At 52.6% G+C, this 16,536-nt stretch overlaps 1 protein-coding gene across 2 annotated transcripts in view; it reads right to left on the bottom strand.

Moving 5' to 3' along the window:
• The window catches only part of Ptpru (protein tyrosine phosphatase receptor type U), a 67,666-nt gene extending 57,084 nt beyond the window's left edge, over positions 1-10,582 (bottom strand). For both annotated transcript variants that reach the window (XM_048350698.1, XM_048350699.1), the window contains exon 1: positions 10,374-10,582. In XM_048350698.1, coding sequence (XP_048206655.1) covers positions 10,374-10,446 — 73 coding nt within the window. In that variant the 5' untranslated portion in view covers positions 10,447-10,582. The remainder of the gene's footprint in view (positions 1-10,373) is intronic.
• Between the last annotated feature and the right edge of the window lie 5,954 nt (positions 10,583-16,536).

The raw sequence follows: 16,536 nt of genomic DNA, 5'->3' as shown, positions 1-16,536 counted from the left end.
GTCAGCCACAATTTGGTAAAGGGTGGGGGGATAGCTTTTCCATATCCGCTGAGCTCAGGACAGGGTGAGGGGTGATGCTGAGGACAGCAATCTCTGGAGGAGTGCCAGAGGGGATCTCCTGGGATGAGGGTCTCCATATTTTCATAAGGGAGGGGTACATGTACACATTGGCATGGCGGCCTAAGAGTGATAAGACACTGTCCTGGAGGCAGGAGACCCAGATTTTATTCCTGCTGCCCACTAAGTCCCTATGGGACCTGGGACCAGTGACTTGCCATCTCAGAGCTGTTATCTCCTTAGCAATAAAATAAGAATAACTGGGGAGAAGGAGGGGAATAGCTGGAGGTGGCAGAGGTGCTGGGGGAGAGGTGGGCATGGAGTGGGTCTCCAGGAGGGGAGTGGATTAAACTTAGGTATACTCTGTGAAGAGCATGGGCCTAAGTAGGAGGTGGGTGTATGCAGGGAACGGGGAGGAACTGTCTGTACATGCATACATGTATCTGTATTGGGGGGGGGGGTGTCTGCACCCTCTCACCCACATGTACGTCCACCACAAGTATCATGCACCAAGCCTTCCTCACTCCAAACAGGGACCAGCCCCCTACTCCAGGGCTCCAGCAGCTTCCACCTGTGTTTTCTAAAAAGCCTGGGTAAACAGAGCCTATTTGCAACAAGATTTTTTTTCACTCCCTTTGCTTTGTCAATAAAACATCTGGTTCCCAAGAGTGGCCCCAGGAGAAACAAAACTTCTCCCAACAGATTGCAAATTCAGGAACTGGGATCTCCCACAACCAGTCCCAACCCTGGCCTGGAAAACCCATATGCAACCCCAATAAGGGCACAGTCAGAGGAAGGCCTGAGCTCCCTGAGCTGCCCACCAGAGCCTTGAGTGGCCAATGGGCAACTAAGTCCAGGCAGGACTGGCAGCAAGATCCTCATCTCCCAACACAAGGCCACAGGCAAAGACAATTGAGCTGGCACCACCCAAGGAGCCAAGCCAGAGCATGGCATGCCAACATCCTTCCGTCTCCAATGAGGATGAAAGAAAGCCAACTGTAGCTGGCCATTCAACCATTTCCTTGACCAGTATACACCACGAAGCCTGGCCTTAGCAGGAAAGCTGCTTTATTGGTGATATCAGGGAAGGCACAGAACCAAACTGGATGCAATCCAGAGGTTCAGGGATGATTGGAGTCTGGCAGTGGGAAAGTACAGTGGGCACAGAGCTTGTGGATGCCCTGCAGGGCCAATGCTGTGTCACAGACGGCCACAGTACAGAGCAGAGGAGCACGCAGCGTATGCAAGCCAGTACAGTGGGAAGAGCTCCACTTTTACAGGCGCTGTTGGAGAGGGCCAGGATATGGTGGATACACTGTACAGACCCCAAATCCAGCTATATGAAGGGAGAGGGAATAGAACGCACAGCACACCCAGCACACAGCCCCCAGCCCAGAGGTCTGGGACAGCTTGATAGAGCTGATCAGGGCCTGACACAGTGTGGAAGAGCCACATCCACTGTGGCTGTCATCCAGTGAGGCAGGGGCACAGCACACGTCCCACGAAGGGAAGGCAGGTGGTAAGCCCAAGCTCCCCTAGACTTTCTCCCTCTCTAGACACTGGCACCAGGCCCAGCACAGAGCAGGAACAGCGTGCATTCTCACACAAAGGGTGTGCCTGATTCAGGCACACAGAAGGGCCTAGAGTCAAATGGCTGCTGGGGTGTAACAACCTAGTCCTGAGCAGACACTGAGTGCAGTTATGAGGAGAAGTAGGTGTGAACTCGAAGGAGAAGGAGGAAGTGTAACCATGCAGAGAAGAAGGGCTGTGGAACGGCAGATTTAGTTCAGGAGCTCTGTCTGGGTCTGGAAATCCAGTAGAGCACACACATCCCAACAGCAAACAAGGCAGAGGCCCTGAGAAGTGCACAGATGCAGTGCTGGGTACCTTGCTGTGGTGCTGCCCAGAAAAACCCATGCCTGTCCCAAAGTGTAGCTGGTAATCCCAAGCTACAGAGGAGGTAGGGATTCCCTGAGTCGGGTGCTATGTGAAACAGAGAGGCTCTGCGGTGAGGGTGTTCCATACAAAACTGTGGCCCACCCCTGCTCTCAACAGAACCCAGGGAAATGGCGTGATCCAGGGGTCACCACCTGCCATAGAGGACATCAGCTGAGGTGCAGTGAGGCTGAACCAGGCAGCACACAGTGAAGTGAGATGCAGTGTGTGCTGGTACTACAGTCAGGCAGAGCAGCTCCTCAGGCAAAGGTGCCCAGGTTCATAAAAAGGCAACGGGGAAATGCAGAGGAGCTGTGCCTAGAAACAGAAGAGTCCACATGCCAGGGGAGTGCAATACAAAGATGGCACACGATGACAAGATGCAGTGAAATCCCTACCACCCAGCAAGGTGGTGCAAGGTGAGCAGAAATGCCCTGTGTTACACCCAAGCAAGGTGGCCGGAGAAATCCATGTGCCAGTCTCAGGTGCCGTGCAGTGTAAGGGGGTTCTGTCTAGAAACCCAGGAAAATCCACCCATGCAGGTACAGAAGAGAACTGCTCAAGCCAGGTGCTGCTGACCCACACCTGTAATACTAGCTACTCAGGAGGCTGATATTCAAGGATCACCATTCAAAGCCAGCCTGGGCAAGAAAGTCCATGAGACTTTCATCTCCAATTAGCTACCCAAAAAAGCTAGAAGTGGAGCTGTGGCTCAAGTGGTAGAGCACTAGCCCTGATCACAAAAGCTCAGGAACAGAGCCCTGGCACTGAACTCAAGCTCCATGACAGGCACATACAAACACATACACACACAAAAAAAAGAGCTCCAAAAGGTAATGGCAGGACAACTGCAGGACAGGGGCCCAAAGCAATAGAACAGTGCAGAGATGGAATGCACAGGTGAGACATACACCCAAATCCAGGTAGAATCCCCATAGGCATCTGGGGCAGGGAAGTGGGGTTCAGGAGCCCCACAGGGCACATATCCTGAGTAGGCCAGAGTCATGATACACAGGTATATGTGGGACGTGGACCACGCCCCCTCGGCTGTGGGCTTCCACCCTTCCACCCATCCAGTCAAAGCAACAGCCACTGGCAGGGCAGGCAGGGAAGAACTAAATGTGCTGTCCAGGTATTTATATGTGACCATGGCCCCCAGCGTGCTGGCAGGCAAACAATGAATTCAGAGTCTGCTGGAAATCTGAATTTGGACAACTGAAGCATGCTCCTGGCCCCTGGCCCAGGGCAGGGCAGAGAAGTTTAAGGCAGGAGAGGGGAGACATAGAGGGAGATCTATTGGATTAGAGCCTGGCACAGGAGACTAGATAATGGGCCGGGGGTGGGGGTAGGGGGAGGGAGATAGAGAAATGAGAAGAGAACCAGGCCTAACAAACCTGGCTTGTCACTCCCTTTCCCACCTCCCACCAGCATCACCTCTTCCTGGGCCTGGACTTCATCAGAAAATGTGAACAAACCTTTTCAGTACCCAGGAGGCAGGCCTGCACATGCGCACGCGCGCATACACACATACACACTTGAGAAGAGTTATCATTTACGTGTTACTTACAATGGGCTGGGACCTGTTGGAGACTAAATATACATAAATCAGTCCTCACAACAGCTCCATGCAGGATGCTCTACCTCCACCCACCTTTCCCAAATGGGAACAATATCAGGCCTAGGGAGGTTAGTGCTTGTCAAGTGTCACATAGCCAGGAGGGATGGAATGGGGAACTGAAGACCAGTGATGTGTCCCTGAGCCCATACTTGATAAAACACCACACTCTAGGCACAGACACACACTTACACACACAGCCCCTCATTCATACACATAAACACACACATATGTTCTGGACAACACACTTTCAACTCTCAGCCAAGGGTCACCTATCCTGTCAGCTGTCCTGACCCCTGTTGTTCCCCCACCACCAGCTGTCTCCTTACCACCAGCTGTCCCGTTCCTCAGACAGATTGCCAAGAGCTACCTCCCAGCCCCCAGCTGTCACCCTAGCCTCAGCTGAAAGCTTACCTGATACCCTCCCTGACACACTGTCCCACTACCCCAGCTCCATCCTCTCAGCTTCTTCCTCAAGCTTTCAAACCTCAGCAACTCCTAATTCCCAAGCATCGAATGTGTGTGTGTGTGTGTATGTGTGTGTGTGTGTGTGTGTGTGTGTGTGTGTGTGTGTAACTGCAGATAAGAATCTCAAGGACTGGGCAAGGAATGTGGATTAGTGGTAGAGTACTTGCTTAGTTAGCCTGCATGAGGCCCTGGATTCAATTCCTTGGTACCACATAAACACAATAAATAAATAAAATTATTAAAAAAAAAAAAAAGAATCTCAAGGACTTCCCTGCCCAGATTGGCTTTGAACAGTGATCCTCGGATCTCAGCTTCCTGAGTAGCTAGGATTTAAGGCATGAGTCACCATCACCTGGCTCCAAGCAGCCTTTCTTCACATGGGTTTGTTCCACGCTAAGTGTTGGGGTCTGCACCCTGGCAATGTGCTCAGGACCCCCTGAGTCACTCAATGACAGCATCTCCTGAGCTGACCTCCTGGGGGTTCTCCCTCTGACACTGTGCAGGCAGTGGCAGCCCCTGGGGACTGCTCAAGGTCCCCAGACATCTCCTACCCCCTGTGAGGCTTCCCTGTGTACTCGGGGGCTCTCCCCATGGCAGCCCTCAACGGCAACCTGCCATGCATCCACTAAGGGGACCAGAGATGACAAAGACCCCATCAGGAAGTGGAGTTGTGGCCCAAGTGGAAGAATGCCTGCCTTGAGCAGAAAAAGCCAAGTGGGAGCATGAGGCTCTGAGGGCAAGCCCCAATACCAGCACCAAGAAAAGAGATCCCACTCAGCCTTCAGTGGGACCCCAGCCCATGGATAAGGAGCTGTTCAAGAAGAGGAATATATGGAGCACAAGGGCGCTCCAACTCACTGTCCCAACAGGAACAGCTGCCCAAGCAGGGCTGGGAAACTGAGCAAGTGACAGTAGAGCTAGATCTGGGGGAAGGGTCTCAGCCAAAGGCAGAGCATGGGGTGTCAATGGGCACCATGGCAGGCTCCAGAGTTCCGCTTCCTAAGGCTGATAGGCAGGAGCAGAGGCTGAAGAAGACAGCCCTATGTAGGGGTGGATGATCTGCCACGAAGGGACTTCAGCTGGACCCTAGCTGCTGGGGAGCCCTGGAGGGCAAAGAGCAGCAGCAGCTGGTGTCTGCCTTACGCCAGGCACTCTGATTACAGAGTGATGGGTTACTGCAATAGTCCAGGCAAGAAATAGGAAGGCCTGGGGGGGGGGGGGGGGGGGGACACGGTCAACAAAACCTTTTCCAGGAGCCACTGGGTGATGGCCTTCCACCAGTTCTACTTCCTGGGGAGTCCAGGCCACATTACAGCTGCTGGGGTCCCCACCCCTTGACACAAATACGGTCCCTAAGGACTTGCTGTGAGGGCAGGAATGGCCTCTACCTGCACTGACCAGCATGACGACAGACAGCCAAGAGCAACGCATGACTCTTGAGGACGTCAAACTTGGCTTGTGAGCCAGGTGCTAGTGGCTCTCACCTGTAATCCTGAAATACTCGGGAGGCTGAGATCTGAGGATAGAGGATGGAAGACAGCTAGGGCAGAAAATAAATCTATGTGGCTCTTATCTCCAATTAACCAGCAAAAATCCTGGAGTGTGGCTCAACTGGCAGAACACCAGCTTTGAGAGATAAAACCCAAGTAAGAGTAGGAGGCCCTGACTCCAAGCCCCAGTTCTGGTACTGCACGCGTGCGCATACACACACACACACACACACACACACACACACCACTTGGCTTGTGTAACTGAGAGATCACTTTTTTCCTCTTTTTTTGGAATATTTTTATTATCATTCAGCTGTTACACAAAGCAGTTACCATTCAAAAAAGAAGTTTATGAACACGGTGCTTCTTGATCAATGTCATCCCTTTCAACATTGTTACCCACCCTTCTCAACCCACCCCTGCCCTCACTTTTCTTAATTTTTAGGATGTGTATTGACTTTTTTGCCATTTATCAAATCAGTTTATGTCTACAATGCATTTTGACCTGTGTCATCCCTTCAACATTTTCACTCTCAGCCCACCCCTCCACTTATTTTTCTCAATTCTGAGGTGTATACAATGAATCCTTGACTGCATTCTCCCCTCACCCCTTCATTCATCTGCCCCTCTCCCCTAGGCCCCATCCTCCTTGTTGCAACATAATCGCCTCATGAGAGTCAGCGTATGGGACTGAGGGGACCCTGTCCTGAAGAGTACAGGTAGAGATTTTCAATCACCCTAGAAAATTCCACTGGAGACAGACCAGAGCCCTTTGTTACACTGGCACACATGTGCGCGCACAGGCGTGCACACACACAAACACACACACCTCACCTAGCCTCCCCCAACCCCACCTGCAAAGGCCACCTCAGGACTCAAGCTCTCCTCCTCCCTCCAGCTGTGGCCTCCCTGCTCTTCCCCAGATGAAGGCCTGAAAACTGAGGGAGGGTCTGTCTAACACAAGACCCTCGCTATCCCCCTCTTCTCTCCTCCCTACCCCTCTCTCCTCCCTTCTCCTCCTCCCCAGAGGCTCAGACTGACCGTTGGGACTAATAACGGCCCAAGCCTCATGACAAAGGGCTGCCCAGGGGCGGGGATCAACCAGCTGCTGCTGGGGGGGGTGGTGCAGGGGACAGGACAGGGGAAAGGCAGTGCAGGAGCCTGGGAGGAAAGGGGGTGGGGGGGCAGCCTGCAGAAGACATGCCCCCTCCTGTCTGCCCAAGAGTGAAACTCCTCAACTCCTAGCGTCCACAAAACACTTCCTCAACCCAACACCATCCCCCAGCAGAATTTTCCAGATTCTTGGAGGGAAAAGCTATTCCTTTTATCTCTACCTTCAGTGGAGTCAGTGCGCCCCCACCTGGCATCTCCAGCTCTAAATGTGACCCTATTAGGTTCTTTCAAGCCATTTTCCTTTGCTTAGACTAGATATTTGAGGCCTTGTGTTTGTCTAGCACTAAGAATTCAGAGGTGCTAGTCTCTGTCCTCACAGAACCCATACCCCAGTAAGAGAGACTAATAAACTGTCATTACAATGATGTATAAATCCAACCAATGCTCCGCTCCCCTTCTTGTGGGTTATAGCAGAGAACAACCAAGGAAGGTTTCAGGGAGGAATAAACAAGTGGCAGCAACTGTGAAGAGTTGGAGATGTAGAGTCCTGGGAAGGAAGGCCAGCTTGAGCAAAGACAGAGAGAAGATGGTGGTTGTAAATGTCTGAGAGCTACTGGTGAATGAGTCAGGATGGCCAGATCACAGGATCACAAAACAAGACAGGGCGGAACAGACAGGCAGAGGGTAGAGCATGTGACAGGGAAAGAACCCTGAAGCCAACAAGGAATTTGCAAAGGGTTTGAATCCAAGGTTTCAAACATGGATTTTAGCCCAGCCCTGGTGGCTCATGCCTGTAATCCTAACTACTCGAGATTGAGACAAGAGGGATCATGATTCAAAGACAACTCAGGCAGAAGAGTCTTCAAGATTCCATCTCCAATTAACCAGTAAGAAGCCAGAATGGGGGTGTGGCTCAAGTGATAGAGGAACAGCTGTGAACAAAGTTAAGCAAGAGTGCATGGCTGAGTCCAATACCCAGACTGCACAGACACCAGCGCACACACACACACACACACACACACACACACACGGAAAGAACACCTTTTTTTGTGGGTAAACGTTAAGATAGGACACGTCAGGATATAAGACTGGTGACTAGTGGAGGTTAAGGAACCGGTGGAGGAGGAGAGTAACCCTGCAACACTGCTCACCCAGCCCACAAGCACAGTTAGCTGGGGAAAGCATGCATGGGAGGATGTTAACATGCCTCCAGCAAGTCAGGTACCACCCCAGACTGCCCTTGCCACCAAAACTGGACAAAAGGTGAGCCAGGAGCTCAGCACCCCACTTTGGCCACTCTCCCACTTCCTGCCAAGCCCCCTCCACCAGTCCCAAGGAGAAGGGCAGGCTGCCCTGACAAGCCCTTATTGCCCAACCTGAAACCACTGGGCACCTCTCCCTCATTCCTGTTGTCCACAACTCCAGAGACGAAAAGAACATAATGAGCCCAGTACAGTGAAATAAATCACTGCCAGGTTTGGAGATATCACACATGGCCCTCCACCAGGGAGCTGAACTGACCTCCTAGGCCTGGGGGCAGGGACTTACCACCTCTTTTCCACCCAGGGCTTCGGAATGAAACTCTAATAGAACACCAGAAACATCAGAAGCCAAATACTACCCAAGGTCACACTGGCAGCAAGTTTACAGCAGCAGAATTTGAATCCAGGTCCTCCTGGATTCAAACCACAGCCTCTGAGTCTATTCTATAACAATCCACAAACACATCTTTGTTCCAGGACCCCTCCCAAATGGAGCCTTACTTTAATATTATACACACTAACATCATCAAGGCTCTGGCACAGATGAGGAAATGGAAACCTGGTTTCTAGACAGTCCCCATGCCGCCAGAATTTGGGCCCATGCATGTTCCAGAATCAAGGTGACTGTGGTAGTGATAGGAGTGAGGGAGCGGAGTGCCATGGGTTGATCTCAGAGTGGGGAGGGGCGGCACAGTCCTGGAAAGGGGGGAGGGAGATGAGGCCTCTCGGAACCAGGAGGGCAAAGCTGAAGCAGTGCACCATGGCCCCCAGCTACAGGGCGAGCACCCACCGAGCAGCTAGGAAGAGCTGAAGCTCGGAGAACCAGGCCTGCGACGTCCACCGGGGGGCGGGAGGCCGGTGGACGGCGACTTGACGGTGTCTGTCTCTCCCGGAGGCCCTCCCGGATCTGGGCTTCGATCCCCCGGGTGGTGGGGGCGTCTCCCGGTTTCCCGGCGCTGGGAGAGGGGGGAGGCACCGGGCGAAGCCGGCACCGAGGCCCGCACAGCGCGGCCAGAGGCGGCCGTGGCCTGAGGCCCAGGCCTCTGTGGGGGCCTAGGAGCCCCACACACACAAACACACCCGGGACATACGGCCCGCAGCACACACACTCCGACGGCCGCACGGATTCCCGGACACGGGTTGTGGATAACCGCGATCGCACACACCCCAAAAAATGTCAGACTTCGAAACACACACCCAGAGTGCGCGATCACCCCGCGGATGCAGCGTGGAGGCACACAAGTTCGCACACACGCACACACACACACACACACACACACACACACACCCCACACCGAGGCGCACGGCCGCGGCCCGGAGGCCGCACAAAGTTGCGGAGCTGACGGAGCTAGCGTCCCGGGGGAGCCGCGCGCCGCGGCGGGGTGGGGGTGGGGCTGCGGTCCCAGAGCCCCGAGCCAGGCCGGCCCCCGGGCCCGCGCCCCCGGCCCGCTGCCCTCCCTTCCCCTCCCCTCCCCTCCGCCCGCCTCCCCTCCTGCCCGCCCCGCGCGCCCGGCGCCGCCTCGGATCAGCCTCCCGCCAGCGCCGCGGCGAACTTGAGAAACAACAAACAGCCCCGACATGTCGGAGTCCGCGGCCGCGGGCCGCTCGCTCCCACAGGCCCGAGCCACCCCGGGGGCGCCGCCGCGACCACTTGTTCCAGCCCGGCGTGCACACGCGCGCGTGCACACGCAGACACAGGCGCGTGTACACACGGCCCGCCGCCCCCCTCAGGCCCCGGACACACTCGACCCTGGCCCGAGTGCACACCACCCTCGCACACTCACACCCGCTCCCTACCCGCGTCCCCTGGCACACTTGGTATTCACTCGGACACACACACACAGTGCACACCACACTCCCCAGACACTTCCACACGTACACACCGCGCGCCTGGGCAGACACACGTTCCGGACCCATTCCCACGCCGGCACACGTACGTGGATCCCACAAGCACACACACTACGCACGCGTCCCTGGGTCCGCATGGCACCCCCAGCACACACACACACATCATTCACACACACACACACACACTTCACAGCACTCCCGGCTCCGGCACACAAAACGCGAACACATTCGACGTTTTTTGTTTTTTTTTTTAGCAGATCCAACTCCTGCCACACAACCAAACTCGGGGACACACACGGCGGACACGCAGCCCACCCGGCCGCACGCACACCCGACGGCAACACCACCAACACCCCCAATACACGGGCACCACGCGCGCGCACACTCACGCGCACACACACACACACACACACCCCTCATCTCGCACCCTGAACTACTACAGACACGCAACCTTCGCAGGCACCCGGCACTCCCGGCCGCACATGCTGGCCCCCGGCGCCCACGGGGAGCACGCTCGCGCCACACTTTCTTCCGAGCTACGACACGGCCTCGCGGGGCAGAGCCGGCTGGGACTCGCGCGCTTACCTGCCGGAGTCTCCGTCTCCGGAGCGCAGAGCTGGAAGGTGAGCGCCAGGACCAGAGCCTGGGCGCGGGCCATGACTAGGGTACCGCCGGCCTTCCTTGGGGCCCCGGCGCTGGGCGGGGGGGCGGGGGGGGGAGAGCAGGGGAGGGCGCCGCCGCCGGAGCCCCAGCCGAGCCCGAGGCGAGCTGTAGCCGGAGCGGAGCGGAGCGGCGCGGCGCGGAGCCGGACTGGCGCCGAGTCCAGAGCGGGAGCCCGAGCTAGCGGGGCGCTGACGTCAGGCCCGGCCGTGCGTTCCGCGGTCTCGAGGCGCCTCCTGCCGGCGGTGGCGCGTGCTGCCGCCGGGGCCCGCGGCCCGCCACCCCGGCGCGCCCCTCCCCCGCGCCCGCGCCCCGGCCTGCAGACAGGGGCCGGGCCTGGACGCCCGCTGGCCTCGGCGCGCACTGGGCACACACATTTCCGCACTGCCCACGCCCGCGTGGGCGCTGGCAGAGTCAGTGACCTAGGGTCACCCGGCCTGTGTTGTCTTACGGAATCCTGGCATTTTCTTCCTTGGCCCCTAGGAACACATATTGTAAGTTATCTCCGCGGACATGGTAACCCCCACACACACCCCACGCCCCAGCCACCAAGCGAGGCCTTTGGAAATGCTGGCTTATAATTCTTTACTGTGAGTGGTAATCCATCCATCTCCTTCACTGGTCCTACTCTACCTTCTAACTCCCCAAGTTAAGTCTCTGCCCAGTGCCAAGGTATTACACAGGGATCAGAAAACTAATTGCCCTCAGCTAGGGAAAGCCAGGCTCCTTCAGTGTGCTTTCCTACTTGGGTTCTATTACTCTCCACCATAAGCCCTCTACACAGGTGAGGAGACCAAGATGCAGAGACAGACTGTAACTCATCCAAGATTGTCCATGGGTATGAGGCAGCACCAAATTGTGAATCAAGGTTCTAGTTTGGATTGAATAAGAGCCTGAGACCTGCCTCCCACCTGAAATCCATTTGTTTCACAAATACTTACTGGCTACCGATTCATCAGTTGAATAATTATAAGCTAGTCATGGTGGCACACACCTGTTATCCCAGCACTGGGACCTGAAACAAGAGGATCTCAAGTTTTGAGGTCCTGTATGAAAGAAAGAAGGAAAGAGGTTGGGGGGAGGAGGAGTAAGGAAGTAAGGCAGGAGAGCGGGAGAGGGAAGGAATGGAGGAAAGACAGACATAATACCACGGCACAGATTCAAAACAGACCAAAAATTCCAAGAACAATTAAAGCAAATTCTCTGGCACCTATCCCTAATCATGGTCTAAAACACCAGAGAATTTTCTGGAAAAAGAATAATGCTGATAGAGAAGAGGATTGTTATAGATCTAAACAGACTAGACACTATTTGGTAGATTCATTATTTATTCCCAGCTTTGGAACATGTGCTCCCTCAGTGTGTGATGTCTGGCATGTAGTTGGTGCTCAATCAATACTAAATGAATAAATGACAGATGAAGAAATACAAACATGTCCCTGACCTGCATGAAGCTTGCACAGCAAGAAGACCAAATGTAAAGAAAGCATACAGTAGCAATCTGAGATAGATACACTCAGGGAGATGGATGAAGTGTGATAAAGAACCTGGAGAAGGTGTTCCCACTCTAGATAAAAGGTGGACCAAGAGGGCTTTGCAAAGGAAGTGACATGGTGCTAGGTGAACTGAGACCTGAAGGAGAAGGAGCCAGCTGCATGCAGCCGGAGGGACAAGCTAGTAGGCTTGAGTGGGAAACCAGCCAGGGCTAGGGAAGAAGTGGGTAGAGAAGAGAGGGCAGCATGACCTGCAGTCCATGCAAGTTACTATGGGCAAGTTACTATGGGCTTTTGGTTAAGCTAGAAGAGCAATAGGAATCCACTGAAGCTCTAACTCTAATAATGAGTTCTGATCTGTGGAGTGTGTGTGTGTGTGTGTGTGTTCCAGTACTGGGACTTGAACTCTGGGCCTTGTGTTCTTGCTCAGCTTTTTCACTTGTAGTTGGCACTCTATAACTTGAGCCACACCTCTCCAGTCTGGCTTCTTGCTAACTAATTTTCCTGGCTGGCTTCTAATTGTGATTTTGAGATTTCAGCCTCCTGGTAGCTAAGATTACAGGCATGAGCTTCATGCCTGGCATGAAGCATGGCATGTGGTTAGCGTATAATATTTTTAAGTTCACCAAGCAGCAAATAAGCAGCGATACTAGATAAAATCTAGGAATTCTGATAGTCTATAGACCCTCTCTGTTCCCTGCCTCCTCTCCCAGCTGACACACTAAAATTGGGACACTGAGAAGCTGGCCTGGGATGGAGGGAGCAGAGTTGAACATTCCTGGTTCTTGGTTTCCTCCCTGTGAGCACTACTGAGCTCCAGGCTGAGATGAGGAAGGACCCAAAGACACAGAATAGGCAAGAACCAGAGGCAAAGAATGATAGCAGAATCACAGGGAGACAGAAGCAGAAACAAAGAAAAAGTAATGAACAAAAAAGAGAGATAGGGCTGGGGATATAGCCTAGTGGCAAGAGTGCCTGCCTCGGATACACGAGGCCCTAGGTTCGATTCCCCAGCACCACATATACAGAAAATGGCCAGAAGTGGCGCTGTGGCTCAAGTGGCAGAGTGCTAGCCTTGAGCAGGAAGAAGCCAGGGACAGTGCTCAGGCCCTGAGTCCAAGGCCCAGGACTGGCCAAAAAAAAAAAAAAAAAAAAAAAAAGAGAGATAGATACTGGAGTAGAGACAGAAACACACAGAAAAGCAGACACACGGGGGAAACAACCTCTGCGTTTTGCAGAGGTCTCTTTAGGGAGCCTCGGAACAAGAATTTGTGAGTGACCTCATTCTGTGGGTGAAGCACAGGAAACATAAGGCATTTGCCCAGTCACTCAGCAAGTACATGCATGGCGAGCGCAGGACTTGAACCCACATCTGACTGATTCCATATCCCCTTGCTCCTTATGCAGGGGGAAGACTACAGAGACTAGGATGAAGTGGGAGAGTGCAAGCAATAGATGGATGAGGAAAAGACAACATCCTGGTGTTTACAGACTTCTATAATCCTTGAGAGATGAAGAAAGGAAGAAGCAGCATCCTGACCCAGAGTGACCGGCCTAAATCTAAGAAAGAGATGACAGCATGAGCAGTGCCAGGTCATGAGGAAACTCAATGACCTGCAACTCATGGAATATTTACAATGCCTCTCCCATGCCAGGCCCCACACTGAGTACTGGCACGATAGAGATGAGACAAACAAGGCCGTCCTCTTGCCTGGAGGGGAAGTAGGCACATAAAAAATGACCAGTCCAGGGAAAACTCAAAGGCAGCAGGAACTCACTCAATAAAACAAGATCTTGAGTTTCCTAAGTAGGAAAAGCAGGGAAGAGTATTTTGTGAAGAAGGAGGAACCTGAATAAGAATGGAAGGGCTGGGTAAGGTGGGTATCAGGTGCAGAATGGATCATGGCCTACAAGGCCCAGTGCAACAGTAGGAGGTAACACTAGAAGATACTGTGGGCTTCCATGAGCAAGGCCAGGACAATTGGACTTGAATCTCTCAGTCAGTGATTTTCAAACTGTACCCGTGGGGGCAACCTAAGCAGCCTAGACTAAAAGTGAGAGAGCTGTAGGGATGAACCATGAGACAAAAGTCCAGTCCAAGAAGGAAGATTTGTTGGGTGATTCTCAGGCTTCTTGGCTGGGCTGCCTATGATTCAGAGGAGCTATGTGGCGAAGAAGATAATGTCACCAACTCAATGTCACCCAAGGAGTCTTACAACAGAGGATTATTTTGTATCACCTGGCACAATTAGTAATGTGTTTCACTGTGAACATAGATGAGTAAGACTGAGGTGGGAGGTGCTCATAGACAACTGTGGGGACTAGGCCTTTCTTCCTCACTAAGTCCAAACAGCCAGACACTGGTGGCTCATGCCTGTAATCCTAGCTACTCAGGAGGCTGAGATATGGAGGATCACTGTTTGAACTCAGCTCAGGCTTAGAAAAGTCCATGCGAGTATCTCACCAATTAACTAAAAAGCATGGCTGGGGCCATGGCTCAAGTAGTAGAGCACCAGCCAAGCAAGTGCAAGGCCTTGAGTTCAGACCCCAGGACTACCCAAAAAGAACAACATTTACTGAACATATATGAGCCACATCCTCATCTCATCATTCATATTCACAATAACCCCCTGGCAATAGTTATCAATGCTTCCATGTGCTGAATGTAATAATCTCTCTTTTGATCCTTATGACAACCTTGAAACCTTTGGTTTGGCTTTTTCCTTGTACTCCTGCAGATTGAACCCAGGACTTCACACCCATGAGACAAGCTCTACCACAAAGCTCCATCTTCAGCTCCATTCCTTAGGTTTTAACCTGAAGGGAATAGAGATATAAAGAAGCTAAATGCCTATTTCAAAATGAAACAGCTAGAAAATGGCAGAGCTTGAACTCAAAGCCAGATCTGCTCAAGCCCAGCTCCCACGCCATTCATCATGGCACAGTGCTGTGCTCTCATCCTCAGAGAAAAAGCTCTAGATGGCCCCAAAGTCAGTAAAATCCAGAGAAAGGAACTCTTGCTTACCCTTCAACACCCTGGCTTTCTCAAAGCCCACTTCCCGGGCCACCAGCAACATCATATTCTCAGAAGCTTGTAAGGATGGATACTCCTGTATTCTAAACATTGGTCTGAGGTGGGTCCTCATGTCATTTTTATATGCACAGAAGGTTTGGAGACAGAGGGCTGGTTTCAACAGCACCTCCTCCATGCACCAGGACTCCTCTCTTGTTCTGCTTACAGTACCATACTCACAGACAGTAACTGGGGTTAGTGTCTTTATTAGGATACACCTTTTAAAATTTTTCACAAAACCCTCCATTTTCAAAAGAAATCCTCATATACTGTTGATGGGCATGTAAACTAGCACAACCACTATGAAAATCAGTAAAAACTAAAAATAGACCTACTTTATGATCCTGCCATACCACTATTGAGCATATAGCCAAGGAAAGTAAATTAATATACAAAAAGGTACTTGCACACTCATTTTTATTACAGCTCTGTTCACAACAGCCAGATGGTAAAACCTATCAAGATACCCAACAACTAAAGTACAGACACATAGATGCACCACATATATAGAAAAAGCCAGAAGTGGGGCTGTGGCTCAAGTGGTAGGGTGCTAACCTTGAGCAAAAACAAGCCAGGGACAGTACTTGGGCTCTGAGTTCAAGCCCCAGGACTGGCAAGGGAGAGAGAGAGAGAGAGAGAGAGAGAGAGAGAGAGAGAGAGAGAGAGAGAGAGAGAGAGAGAGAGAGAGAGAGAACAGAAGAAAGGAGAAAGAGAGAGACGAGAGAAGGGAGACAGAAGAAAGGAGAGAGAGAGAGAGAATTTCCAGTTTCCCACTTAATCCCTCTGTAGACTACTAAAAAAAGCCCTCTCCTATCTGAACACACTTAATGTTTCACAATATGTTCTCCTGTCCACTGTAACATTCTTGTTGTTTCAGCCAATCCTCTCAACAAGGAGGCCTATTATCTCTGTTTTAAAAATGAGAAAATAACTCAGCATTTCACTCAATAAATGGTGGAAAGAGAAAACTGAGGTCAAGGATAGGTAAATGACCTCCCCCCCCCAAAAAAAAAAATCAAACGATAAAGTGCAGGCTGTAGGGCTGGGGATATAGCCTAGTGGCAAGAGTGCCTGCCTCGGATACACGAGGCCCTAGGTTCGATTCCCCAGCACCACATATACAGAAAACGGCCAGAAGCGGCGCTGTGGCTCAAGTGGCAGAGTGCTAGCCTTGAGCGGGAAGAAGCCAGGGACAGTGCTCAGGCCCTGAGTCCAAGGCCCAGGACTGGCCAAAAAAAAAAAAAAAAAAAAAAAAAAAAAAAAAAGTGCAGGCTGTAGACACTGCATTAGGCCAGTCTCAGACTCCCTTAATTGGGAAAGCTGACTTGGGGACCTTGAAAGCTCTCCAGACCCCCACATTTATCACTCCTGGCCCCCCAAGTTTCTCCACGTAGCAAAGTGGCATCCCCAAGCGCCACCACGTGGCAGAAAAAGGCGCTGGATGGCCCTGGGGGCGTGGCCGCGGAGCGGGGCGGGGCCGCGCTGCGCCTCCGTCGCGGGAGGATGACGTCCTCCAGGAGCG

The sequence above is a fragment of the Perognathus longimembris genome, chromosome 7 (genome assembly GCF_023159225.1).
Source record: "Perognathus longimembris pacificus isolate PPM17 chromosome 7, ASM2315922v1, whole genome shotgun sequence".
Classification (NCBI taxonomy): Eukaryota; Metazoa; Chordata; class Mammalia; order Rodentia; family Heteromyidae; genus Perognathus; species Perognathus longimembris.
Note: the sequence above shows the minus strand (reverse complement) of the source record. Positions and strands in the feature narration are given on the sequence as shown.